This window comes from Bufo gargarizans, chromosome 5 (assembly GCF_014858855.1).
Source record: "Bufo gargarizans isolate SCDJY-AF-19 chromosome 5, ASM1485885v1, whole genome shotgun sequence".
NCBI lineage: Eukaryota > Metazoa > Chordata > Amphibia > Anura > Bufonidae > Bufo > Bufo gargarizans.
Window position 1 is genome coordinate 422,585,029 of NC_058084.1, and position 13,865 is coordinate 422,598,893.

The window sequence follows — 13,865 nt, forward strand, 5'->3', positions numbered from 1 at the left end:
CTGCCAATCTGATATTGATAACCTATCCTTAGGATAAGACTTTAGTATCTTTGCACTACACAATCTCTTTAAAACTAAGGTCCACAGTCAGGTCTCTTTTACACTTGCCTATGAAAACAGTAATCAGATAGTGTGTAATTAAAATTTTTTGTAATTTGTTCTGTTTTTGGTTTTGTATTGAATCTGTTTTTCATATTTTGCGATGTTGTCTATTTTTCATATACCCTAAAGCAAAAGAAAACAGAACGGCAATTGTATAATACAAGGATAACAAACTTTATTAGACGTATAGTTAAAAATAGAGTTTCATATACGTTGTTAGCAGCATTACATTCACAGGAAAAATACCCACAGGACCACTATTCATGATACATACAGGTAAACATTTCTCCCATGGATAGAGGATATCAATAAACCCCAACCATAAGTAAAGTGCAAAGTGCCACAAAAGCGATCAATACATACAGGAGACAATCTTGTAGAATATACAGACCAGAATAGTCCTGAATCCTGACACGTGTTTCGCGGTCGCTTTCTCAAGTGATATCCCTGTGGGTATTTTTCCTGTGAATGTAATGCTGCTAACGTATAAGAAACTCTATTTTAAACTATATGTCTAATAAAGTTTGTTATCTTTGTATTATACAATTGCTGTTCTGTTTTCTGGGGTATATTGTTACTGTCTTAACAGGCAGCTTTACATCGGGCGTTTTGCTTTGAGTATTGGGTATGTGTCTATTTTTCATCTGCATTTGTTCAGGTTTTTTTTGTTAATGAATTAACATTTTTGCTGTTTTTGTTACACACATGTGAGCTGTGCAAATGCAGAAACCGATTTTTAAATACAATCCATTGACTTTTATGGGCTACCTAAAATACCAACCCACGCCCGCAAAAAAATAAAAATAAAAATGTTCACATAAAAAACACATCTATAAACAAAACTTAAATGTGGAAAAAACATTCACTGTAAATGTATTGCCACTGTACTTTCAATAAAAATAATTGAATGATTATATGTCTATAATACAGAAGTGTGTATAAGCCCTTAGCTTTGAAGGTTTAACTTATTTGCTTGTATTCTGGGCTTAGTGACCTCTTAAACCTGTCTGTCTAATGTTCTAAGACAAGTTCTTTATGTTTTTACAGAAAAAATTAGCATGCTGTCCACCTTCATCGTACCATTCAAGTTTATCGACCCTGGGGCAAGCAGCATGGATGATGAAGACAATTTAAGTAAGTGCTTATTCATAGCTTACAGATAGCTTTTTTATACGGTTATTCTTTCTTGGTTTATTTCCTTTAGGCCTCTTGCACACGAACGTATTTTGTTTCCGTGTCCGTTTTTTTTTTTTTGCAGACCGTATACGGAACCATTCATTTAAATTGGTCCGCAAAAAAAGTTATTCTGTGTGCATTCCATTTCCATATGTCCGTATTGCCTTTCCGCAAATAAATTGAACATGTCCTATTCTTGTCTGCATTATGGACAAGGATAGGACTGCTCTATTAGGGGTCAGCTGTTTAGTTCCACAAAATGCGAAATGCACACGGCGTCAGTTGTATTTTTTGCGGATCCGTTTTTGAAGACCGCAAAATACATACGGCAGTATGCATGAGGTCTTAGGGCTCATGCACACAAACATATTTTATTTTCGTGTCTGTACTGTTCTATTTGTTCTGGCCAGTTGTTCCGTTCCGTAAAATACAGAATGCACACGGACGCCATCCGTGTTTTTTGCAGATCTGTTTTTTGCGGACTGCAAAATACATACGTTTGTGTCCATGAGCTCTTAAAGTGGCACTCTGCTTTCAGTAGATCAATGTTTTTTTCCTTTTCTGTATAACTTTCTGTATTAATGCCTCACAGTTTTCGAGACCTCTGCTTGCAGGGATTCACTAGGAGCTTTTATTTTATTGGCTTTCAGGGGTTTAAAACCTATCTTGTTCATGTGATGGTCATCAGTCAGTGTCTGCTTCCTCCAAAATCAGCAGCACCGTGTGGGGTCTCAGAAGCCAGAAGCATAGCCTTCACTGGCACTAAAATGAAAGAGTGTGTTTGTGGTGGGACAACCCATTTCACGGGTACCTACACGGATGGACTTCATTTAAAGAGTGGACGCAACTGATTAATCTTCATTGACTAATCAAAAATGTCAGACACAACTAAAGTGTAATGATCAGTTCCAGTTAAATTGGACTCATCCAGATGAGCACTTCTTCACCTTTTCTCTCAGTTCAACTTATCTGAGATGTATGATGCAAAATTATCAACTTTTTTTAAATCTTGATTTTTTTTTATACTGTGCCACGAGATGTCTATCCTTTACCTGTCTATGTGTCTAGCCCAGGGATCAGCAACCTTCGGATCTCAGCTGTTGTGAAACTACAATTCCCAGAATGCTCTATTCATTGCTATGTGAGTTCTCAGAAGAGCAGAGCAAGTATACATGCTGAGAGTTGTAGTTTCACAACAGCTGGATTGCCGGAGGTTGCCTACCCCTGGTTTAGCCAGTGATTGTGTTCTGAATTGCAGTCTGTCGAGGGTTTTGCAAGCATGTCATGATATTATTCTGTGAGAAATTGGAATCCTCAACCAAATCTAAGCCAAGGTAAGGGTGTACCCCTATGTAGCAGCTGCCTTCCCCCTTTCCTCCTGGAAAGTTATATAAAGCACATGACTCAACAGGGGGTGTCAAGGAGCACAGAGTAACGATAGAAAAAAACTCAAAATGTAAAAACTGCTAAAAAAAAAACTATTAAAATTATTATTAGGGGTTTACTGCCCCCTTGATGCTAACATAAGTAGTAACTATAATTGCTCTAGATCAGTGATGGCCAACCTGCAGCTCTCCAGCTGTTGCAAAACTACAACTCCCAGCATGCCGGGCAGCTTACAGCTATCAGCCTACAGCAGGGCATGGTGGGAGTTGTAGTTTTACAACAGTTGGAGGGCCGCTGACTGGGCATCCGTGCTCTAGATGGTAACTGGCAGCAGCAGTGAACGATATTAACTGTGAATGCTGTAGATCCAAGAATTGAATTTGATTTGCAGGTTATCTTACTCATAATATACGTTTACGTAAAATCAAAAGCTGGCATTTGCTTTTCTCACTTGGTATTTGCACATTTGGATCGTTGGATTTACTTAAAATGCCAACTTTCATCTTATCGAGTGAAAGGTAGATTTATGCAGAGATAGAAAAAAGAAAAGAAAAATTATAGCGGAGGTTACAATATTTTTGGAGGTTTTTGGAGGTTACAGTATTTTTCATGGACCGAAATCAGAATATTAATATATAAAGCACCAATCACATGCAACCAGAAACCTCAGTCTAATTTACAGATTCTTTTTTTGTGAAACAATAAGAGGGCAATCAGAGAAGGAAAAGCATTCACGGCGGGTTACTAAATAACAGTGGCTACAACCGCATTGCAATATATATATATATATATATATATATATACACACATACAGTATATATATGTACCTTTTTTATTGATCTAATCTTAAAGGGGTCACTTTACGCTATGATATCCATTTTATTCCACTGGAGCAGACAGTGTCTGACTGTAGTGGTGTTGTCATTATGGACTTTATGTGTGTGACGCATGATTGCCGTAGCCAATAAATGGACACATTATGATGTCCATTATTACAACCAGCCAGGGGACTATGGTATGAGAGTGGTGACTCTTTTTACACTTGAATTTGCACCTTATTCACTTTTCGAAATATCAAAAATCCCTTCAAGTCTTAAAGTGGACCTGTCACCACTCCTAAAATATCTGTTTTTACACCATAATGATCCAGGACGAGAATGCTCGTCCTAAATGGCCGGTACTTTGCGCGCCAGGAAGAGCATTTTCGTCCTGTGGTCCTTCCTCCCCCCCATGTGTGGTCAGGCAATCAGCAGCACAGATCCGGCTGTTACTGACAGCTGAATCCCTGCTGCATCCACCAGCATCGGTGATAATGCCGATGGATTAACCCCTCATATACGGCGTTCAGCGCTGACCGCGGCATATGGGAAGTTTGTGCTCCCTCTCCGAAGCCATTCGGTCCCTGTGCTGCGGGTGGCAGTGACCCAATGGTTTCCATGGCAGCCCCAAGCCATTCCAAGGCCTTGGGGCCCGGCATGTACGGATGCCTATGAGGCCCAGCCACCAGGCTAGGTCTCATAGGCAAACTATCAGTGTATAAGGCCTCATGCACATGGCCTTGCCGTTTTTTTGCGGTCCGCAAACCGCGGATCCGCAAAAAAAGGAAGCCGCCCGCGTTGCCTTCCACAATTTGCGGAACGGGCACCGGCAATATAAATGCCTATTCCTGTCCGCAAAGAATAGGCAAAAGTGTCCGCAAAAGTGTATTATAGAGCAACTTAAAATCATATGTACCCTAAAATAGTATCAACAAAATTGCCTCCTTATCCTGTAGTTTCCAAAATGGGGTCATTTTTTGGAGTTTCCACTCTAGGGGGTCTTCAAATGTGACATGGCAACTTACAATGATCCCTGTGAAATCTGCCTTCCAAAAACCAAATGGCATTCCTTTCCTTCTGCGCCCTGCCGTGTGCCCGTACAGCAGTTTACAACCACATATGGGGTGTTTCTGTAAACCGCCGAATCAGGGTAATAAATATTGAGTTTTGTTTGGGTGTTAATACTTGCTTGATTCCTGGATAAAATGAAATTCTGAAATTTTTTAGTCCATTTTCCTTTAATTCTTGTGGAATACCTAAAGGGTTAACAAAGTTTGTAAAATCAGTTTTGAATATTTTGAGGGGGAAAACGCTAGTGCGTCTTATGGGGTGAATACAGGTCCACAAAAAAAAAAACGGAACGGACACGGAAAGAAAATACGTTAGTTTGCATGAGACTTTTGCATAGGATCAGTTTTTTTTTTTGCAGGATCCGGTAAAAAAAAATGATCCTGTTGCATCAGTTGTCATCCGTTTGAGCCATTTTCATCTGAGGTCCGTTTTTGAGACAGGGAAAAAAGTCCTGCATGCAGGATTTAATGTATATAAGTGAGTAGCTTTATTATTTTGTACTCTCATTTTGGGCCCTTACTAAATTTCATTGGGTCCTATGAATGAACAGGTTACTCCAAATGTTCCCCTTCCTTCTGGAGCATGCAATGGACGCAATGAATGGCACTAGTCCAATCTGAAAGATATGCTAATCTAGCTTTACCTCCTACTTCTAATGCCGCCTCAGGCAGATCCTTTGTGAAACAAGTTGAGCAACTGTATTGTATTTCCAGCTCAAATATTCTTCGCTCGCTGTATTCTGTTCCTGGAACGACTCCCAAATAACATCAATCAACATCATTTCTGAGACTGAAGTGAGCTTGCTGCGTTAAAAGGAGCATCTTTGACTGTAGTAGATAGCATTAAGTGTGAGAATAAGAGGTTACAGAACGTACTCCTCTAATATGCTTGCTATTTATTGTCCGTAAAAGTCTACCATTAGACCACCTGGTGCCATGCTTTTAGCGCAAAGAACTGAGGAGAGAAGGGTCTATCTATCGAAGCTTATGTCGGTTTCTTACTAGTAGTTTAGTGTATCGTTCTCTAGTTGTCTTTTGCATTGTCAAAAGTGTATTCATAATAGGAAGAGTGTAAAATGCAGGTTACATTTCTGGCATCATAATAACGATAATATAATACACTTGGCAGCTGAAAATTATTTTATGGTAAGATGCGACCATGTCACAGCTATAGCTTCCTTCACGGACCGCAAAAAACGGAATGGTCGTGTGCATGAGGCCTTAGGCCTAGTTCACACAAAGTTTTTTTTTTGCGAGTGTACGGGCCGTTTTTTTGTGTTCCGTATACGGTCCGTATACGGAACCATTCATTTCAATGGTTCGGCAAAAAAAACGGAATGTACTCCGTATGCATTCCGTTTCCGTATTTCCGTTTTTCCGTTCCGTTGAAAGATAGAACATGTCCTATATTTGGCCACAAATCACGTTCCGTGGCTCCATTCAAGTCAATGGATCCGCAAAAAAAACGGAACACATACGGAAATGCATCCATATATATGTCTTCCGTATCCGTTCCATTTTTTCTGAAACATCTATTAAAAATGTTATGCCCAGCCCAATTTTTTCTATGTAATTACTGTATACTGTACATGGCATACGGAAAAACGGAACGGAAAAATGGAAAGGAAACGGAAACACAACGGAACTCAAAAACGGAACAACGAATCCGTGAAAAACGGACCGCAAAAAACTATAAAAGCCATACGTTCATGTGAACTAGGCCTTAAACTGTTTTTTAGTATAATTTTACAAAATTCCACCTTGAAGGGAATGTGTTGTGATAGACATACTCCCTGGTCTGTAATCATCATGTTATAGAGCAGGAGGAGCTGAGCAGATTGATGTATAGTTTTTGGGTATTACGGTACTTTTTAAAAAATATTCTTTATTTTCAATTTACAAATAATACATCTGAACAGAATAATGAGAGACATCGCAAAGACTTCAGAGAAATTACATCGAATTTCACAGCTCATTGCTAGCGATACCAAATAAATGGGTAACAAAGCAAATTCTGAGTATCTGTATATATTGAAAAAAGGTTGGGTGGAAGGACAGGAGGATGGGGAGAAGAGGATGGGCCATTAAGGGACGGTGGGGGGGGGGGGGAATATGTTTATATTGCTTCTATCATACTGACTCTCTGACTCTAGCCAGTGTAATGGTATTAACGATCTAGCAATTGCAAGTAGGTGCGTGGTGATACCTTTTTTGGAAGGTATGTATTACTTGTTTGGTCTCGCCAAGACTATCATTTTCACTGAAATACAAAAATTGCGTATAACTTTTTTGTTAATGTAACTTGTAATCTATTCTAAATCTCTGCTCATTCTGGACTTAGAAGTCGGGCGGTCCTATCAGTGATTGACAATCGTCCTTGTATATGTGCATACAGAGAAGGCTGTCTATCACAGATAGGACCGCCCGCATGACTCCTAAGCCCAGCGAGAGCAGGCATGTAAATTAACGCATTACAAGTTACAAAAACATGTTTGAGGGCTCATGCACACAAAAGTATTCTCTTTTCATGTCCATTCAGTTTTTTGGGCATTTTTTACTGCGTGTGCATTCTATTTCCATATGTCCTTACAAATACATACTGGTCGTGTGCATGAGCCCTTAATCTGCTCAGTTTTTTCCTGCTCTACAACAGACTGTTTACAGAACAGACTGTATGTTTAATGTGACAGGTTTCTTTTAACCTTTTTTCACACTTTGACGTAGCTGTAATTCTAGGGGGGGCATTCATTGTGCATCTCGTTGTTATGTCACTGGGGTGGACCAGGAACTGTGACTTATGTCCCTGCCATCGGTAGCTTGAGTCAGCTATAATATACAACTGGGCTCCATGTGCAATGGTCAAGATCTGAGATAACGCTAATCCCAGCTGCTTAACTCCTTAGATGCCGCAGCCAATAGTGACCATGGCATATACGTTTTTAGACAGAGGAAGGTGGCTACCTCTGTAACAAGCATCACCACAACGTGATGTGATAACGGGGTTCCAATGGTGGCTATGGCAGCCATGAGGCCTAGAAATGTCCCCCAGGTCCTCCATGTACATGTGTATATTAGACCCAGGGTGTAATAAGCTGCCTGTTAGAAGTACACTGACTAGCAGACAATGCACTGCACTTATTTTTTAGTATTTAGGGGGAGATTTATCAAACAGTTTTAAAGTAGAACTGGCTTAGTTGCCCATAGCAACCAATTAGATTCTAATTTTCCAAAGGAACTGTTAAAAATGAAAGGTGAAGTCTGATCGGTTGCTATTGGCAACTAAGCCAGTTCTACTTTACACCAGTTTGATAAATCTCCCCGTTAATATTGTTGTGTCAGTAAGGACGGTCTTATAATTACCATGTCATTTGACCTTTCATGGTGACCCCTGTAAAAGAAGGAAAATAATGTCAAAATTGATGTTTTATAATCATTCTGCCTAGCAAAAATATATATACAGTACAGACCAAAAGTTTGGACACACCTTCTCATTCAAAGAGTTTTCTTTATTTTCATGACTATGAAAATTGTAGATTCACACTGAAGGCATCAAAACTATGAATTAACACATGTTGAATTATATACATAACAAAAAAGTGTGAAACAACTGAAAATATGTCATATTCTAGTTTCTTCAAAGTAGCCACCTTTTGCTTTGATTACTGCTTTGCAGACTCTTGGCATTCTCTTGATGAGCTTCAAGAGGTAGTCACCTGAAATGGTCTTCCAACAGTCTTGAAGGAGTTCCCAGAGATGCTTAGCACTTGTTGGCCCTTTTGCCGTCACTCTGCGGTCCAGCTCACCCCAAACCATCTCGATTGGGTTCAAGTCCGGTGACTGTGGAGGCCAGGTCATCTGGCGCAGCACCCCATCACTCTACTTTATGGTCAAATAGCCCTTACACAGCCTGGAGGTGTGTTTGGGGTCATTGTCCTGTTGAAAAATAAATGATGGTCCAACTAAACGCAAACCGGATGGAATAGCATGCCACTGCAAGATGCTGTGGTAGCCATGCTGGTTCAGTATGCCTTCAATTTTGAATAAATCCCCAACAGTGTCACCAGCAAAGCACCCCCACACCATCACACCTCCTCCTCCATGCTTCACGGTGGGAACCAGGCATGTAGAGTCCATCCGTTCACCTTTTCTGCGTCACACAAAGACACGGTGGTTGGAACCAAAGATCTTAAATTTGGACTCATCAGACCAAAGCACAGATTTCCACTGGTCTAATGTCCATTCCTTGTGTTCTTTAGCCCAAACAAGTCTCTTCTGCTTGTTGCTTGTCCTTAGCAGTGGTTTCCTAGCAGAATTTCTACAATGAAGGCCTGATTCACACAGTCTCCTCTTAACAGTTGTTCTAGAGATGTGTCTGCTGCTAGAACTCTGTGTGGCATTGACCTGGTCTCTAATCTGAGCTGCTGTTAACCTGTGATTTCTGAGGCTGGTGACTCGGATGAACTTATCCTCCGCAGCAGAGGTGACTCTTGGTCTTCCTTTCCTGGGGCGGTCCGCATTTTGAGCCAGTTTCTTTGTATAGCTTGATGGTTTTTGTGACTGCACTTGGGGACACTTTCAAAGTTTTCCCAATTTTTTGGACTGACTGACTGACCTTCATTTCATGTATCCACCTGACTTCTCCACAACACAACTGATGGTCCCAACCCCATTTATAAGGCAAGAAATCCCACTTATTAAACCTGACAGGGCACACCTGTGAAGTGAAAACCATTTCAGGTGACTACCTCTTGAAGCTCATCAAGAGAATGCCAAGAGTGTGCAAAGCAGTAATCAAAGCAAAAGGTGGCTACTTTGAAGAACCTAGAATATGACATATTTTCAGTTGTTTCACACTTTTTTGTTATGTATATAATTCCACATGTGTTAATTCATAGTTTTGATACCTTCAGTGTGAATCTACAATTTTCATAGTCATGAAAATAAAGAAAACTCTTTGAATAAGAAGGTGTGTCCAAACTTTTGGTCTGTACTGTATATGTAGAGAGTGTGTGTATGTATATATATATATATATATATACTGTATATATATTAGTGTTTGTGTATATATATACATATATATATATATATATACATATATATATATATATATATATATATATATTTAAATATATATATCTGAAACGGTACCAATAAAAAATACAGGCTCTGTAAAAAAAAAAAACACTGCAAAAAAGACTAGACACAGGCGATTGAAAAATAAAATGTTATCGTTTTAGAAAGTAGCGAGACAAAAAATAATAATTGGTGACTATTGATACAAAAATATTAAAACAAAAAAGCATAATTTTAATATTCTCATAATTATATCCACACCGAATAAACTAAGCATGTCAATTAAATAAATAAATCTATTCCCGAATTGTTTTTTGTTCATCCTTCGTTCCAAAAAAAGAAATAAAAAATTATAAAAAAATATATACCAAAGTGGTACCAAAGAAAACAGGTCAGGTCATTACAATAAATTCAATCCCTTTTTTGTGTGTGGTTAGCACTATTGCCCTAAAGTGCTGGGGTCCTGACTTCAAATATGACCAAGTGTGAAGTTTTGGTGTTTGCATAAGTTTTCCCCATTACTTATTATAAATGGGTATTATAAAATCGCTTTTTTGTTCATTTGGCATCCCATCAAGGGAAATAAAAAGTGTTTGAAAAGATCTAAGTACAGTATTCCAAAATGGTACCAATGAAAGTCACTGCTTGCCCTGCAAAAACATGTCCTCGTACAGCTCCATTGATGGAATAATAAAAGTGTTTCAGCTCTCCCGAAAAGTTAAATGATTTTTTTTCTTTGAAAAGTGGATTTATTGTGTAATAGTAGTAAAACATAATATACGGTACTATAAAAACATGGGATTGTCATAATCATACTAACCTACATAACAAAGGTAACGTTATTTGCTACAAATTTTATAATGCAAAAAACACAGATGGGATTGCGTTTTTTTTCTGTTCTCCAAGAAAGAGTTAAAAGGGTTGTCTCACTTCAGCAAATATCATTTATTATGTAGAGGAAGTTAATACAAGGCATTTACTAATGCCTTGTGATTATCCATATTGTCGCCTTTGCTGGCTGGATTCATTTGCACTGCTACATGGTTACGACCACCCTGTAATCCATCAATGGTGGTCATACTTGCACACTATGATAAAAAGCAACAACCTATGTGAGCTCCCACGGTCCTGGCCACCAGAGAGACTGGCACTTTTTCCTTTAGTGTGCAAGCACGACCACGACTGATGGATTGCAGGGTGGTCGTAACCATGGAAACAAGCAGTGTATAATGTGATTAGAGATGAGCGAATAATTAAAAAGTTTGATTCGGCTGATTCGCCTAATTGAAAAAAATCTTTTGCTTTGTGACAAATAAATTTGTCATGAAGCGCATTTTTTGTAAGTAGCGGGTGCAATGACAGGAAGCTGCGATATCGCTGCCCCCGTCGTTGTACCCCTCAGGTGCCGCATTCATACGGGCATCTAAGTGTGAAAACTGTGTAAAATAAACAATAACAAAAAGTCAAACTTATCGCCTCCATTTGCTTGCGACGGGCCAGCCGCCGCCATCTTGCTTGAAGATCTGGAGCGAAATCTCGGCGACGAATTGCTCGGCGATGGGATTTCGGCTGAGATCTTCAATCAAGATGGAGGGTGGCAGCCCGTCGCGAGCAAATGGAGGAGGTAAGTTAGAATTTTTTTGTTTTTTACACTATTTCGGGTTAAATCGATTCGCTGACATGAAGCATGAGGAAAATTGGCTTCGAGGTGAATTGAATTTATCCTGAAATTCGGATTGAATTCCACTTCGTGGGATTCGATTCGCTCATCTCTAAGGCTGGGTTCACACGCGTTTTACGCGCGTTTTTGTCGCACGTTTTTATGCGCGTTTTTTGTAATAGTAAACGCGCGTTTAACGCGCGTTTGTGTGATTGACTGCAGTGTCCTATGGCCACAAACGCGCGTCAAAACGCCCCAAAGAAGCTCAAGTACTTGATTATGCGTCAGGCGTTTTACAGCGCGATCGTACGCGCTGTAAAACGCCCAGGTGAGAACCATTCCCATAGGGAAGCATTGGTTTTCATGTGTTGAGCGTTTTACAGCGCGTTTGAACGCGCTGTAAAACGCTCAGGTGTGAACCCAGCCTTAATGTGATGGAAAAATGTATCCAGCCAGCAAAGGAAGCAATATGGACAATCCCAATACATTAGTAAGTGGTTTGCATTAACTGGCTCTATTTAACAAATTCTATTTGCTGAAGTGAGACAACCCCTTTAATAAAAGTTAAAGGGATTGTGTCATAAAACATATTCTACATTTTTAAAACCAGCATCTGGATCTGAATAATTTTGTAATTAACGTGTAATTAAAAATTTAGTACAGCCACTGAGATATTCAATAAAATTCATCTGTATAGCGCCACCTGCGGTTTGTTCTTTCCTTTAATTTTTGTCCCTCTCCCTGAGCTGGTCGCACACGCTCAGTTTAAATCTTTAACTGCCACCAGCCATAGGTTCTATTAAAAGCTGTCATAGTAAGTGCGGATTCCCATGCGGAAAAAACGTAATATAGTACCAGCAAAGTATATGAGATTACACAAATGTCATGTACACTTTGCAGATTTTTTATGTGCGGAGATTTCTATATCTGCAGTATGTCAATTATGTTTGCATTTTTTTTCCAATCTGCGCCAAAAAACGCTGTTAGAAATAGTGCGTTTTGGTGCGGATATGGTACAGAAATGCACTGGAATGTACACAGAAATTTGTGCAGATCTTATGTGTGTTCACTTACACTCGTGTGCAGGCGGCCTTACAGGAAGAGAGTTGCTGCAGAAAGGACACGCCCACTGATCTGACAGCCTGGAGAAAATCTAGCAGTGCAATTGGAGCAATAAATGGGGAGATCTCTGGATCCATATAATGTACAGAGCTGGTTCTGTAATATTTATAAATAGTGATGCACGAACATCGGCCGGGACGATTCGCGAACGCGATCAAATGTTTGATTCACTTTAATGGCAGGTGAACCTGAAAAACCTTCAGGTCATATTTGCAGCCACTTACAAGAAGTTCACAAATCGTCCCACAACATGGACAGTGACATACCAGAGGGGGATCAATGGCAAAAATTCAAAAATATGTATTTTAATCAGGGGCCATTTTTATGCTTCTTAAAGGGAAATTCGCAGAAATGTGCCCTGCTGGAGCCTAGAAAATTTTTAATTTAGGCCATGGGAGTACAGTCCTTAAAAATTAGGCATTCACCCGACATAAAATAAATTGTGATTATGTGGCTCAAGGTACATTATGCGGTCAATGGATAAAATTTTTTATGTAGGCCACTGGAGTACAGGCCCCAAACATTAGGCATTCACTGGACAGAAAAGAACAAGTAATTATGTGGCTGGAGGTATATTAGACGGTCATTGGATATAAATTTTACTGCAGGCCAGTGGACTACAGGCACCAAACATTAGGCATTCACCGGACAGAAAAGAACAATTGATAATGTGGCTGGAGGTACATTAGGCGGTCATCGTATAACAATTTTACTGTTGGCCAGTTAGATTGCAGGCCCCAATAATTATGCATTTACCGTACATAAATGATCAAGTGATTATGTGGTTGGAGGTATATTAGACAGCTATTCAATATCAATTTCACTGCAGGCCAGTGTAGTACAGGCCCCAAATATTAGGCATGCACTGGACAGAAAAGAACAAGTAATTATGTGGCTGGAGGTATACGGTCATTGGATATCAATTTTACTGCAGGCCAGAACAAATAGATGTCAAACAGATATGTTTAAAAGAACAAAATATATAAAATAGATTAAAAACATGCTAACGAAATCCCCCCTCTTTAAAAATACCCAAATGATAATAGTTAAAAAATACGATAACACGTAGTCGTCAGAGGTGTTGAATATCTCCGAGGTCCCAAATATTAGTCATTGACCGGACAGAAAATACCTTTTATGCCACTGTATTTACCTAAGACAGGGACTATTATTTGTTCTGGGTGATGGTGGATATTTGTGGGCTGTCATGAGGAAATTCAATTAAATGTGGTTGTCACAGGTGTTGAATTCCTTAGAGATCAATGCCTCATTTATTTTTAGAAATGTGAGGTAGTCCACTGATCGGGGTTAGCCACTGATCGGCCTGTGATTGCAGAGCTGAAAGGAGTGCAGAACCGATGTGGCTCTTGGCTTCCAGTTACAACAGCCGCAGCACAGCATGGCAACGTCTCACCTGGCACATCGAATAGGTTCTGGGGAGCTTGGGGGATGCAGCGG

At 39.6% G+C, this 13,865-nt stretch overlaps 1 protein-coding gene across 1 annotated transcript in view; it reads left to right on the forward strand.

Annotated features, from left to right (window-relative positions):
* Positions 1-13,865, forward strand: part of LOC122939486 (double-stranded RNA-specific editase B2-like) — a 529,987-nt gene that overhangs the window by 273,943 nt on the left and 242,179 nt on the right. The window contains exon 3 of the mRNA XM_044295555.1: positions 1,150-1,236. Coding sequence (XP_044151490.1) covers positions 1,150-1,236 — 87 coding nt within the window. The remainder of the gene's footprint in view (positions 1-1,149; positions 1,237-13,865) is intronic.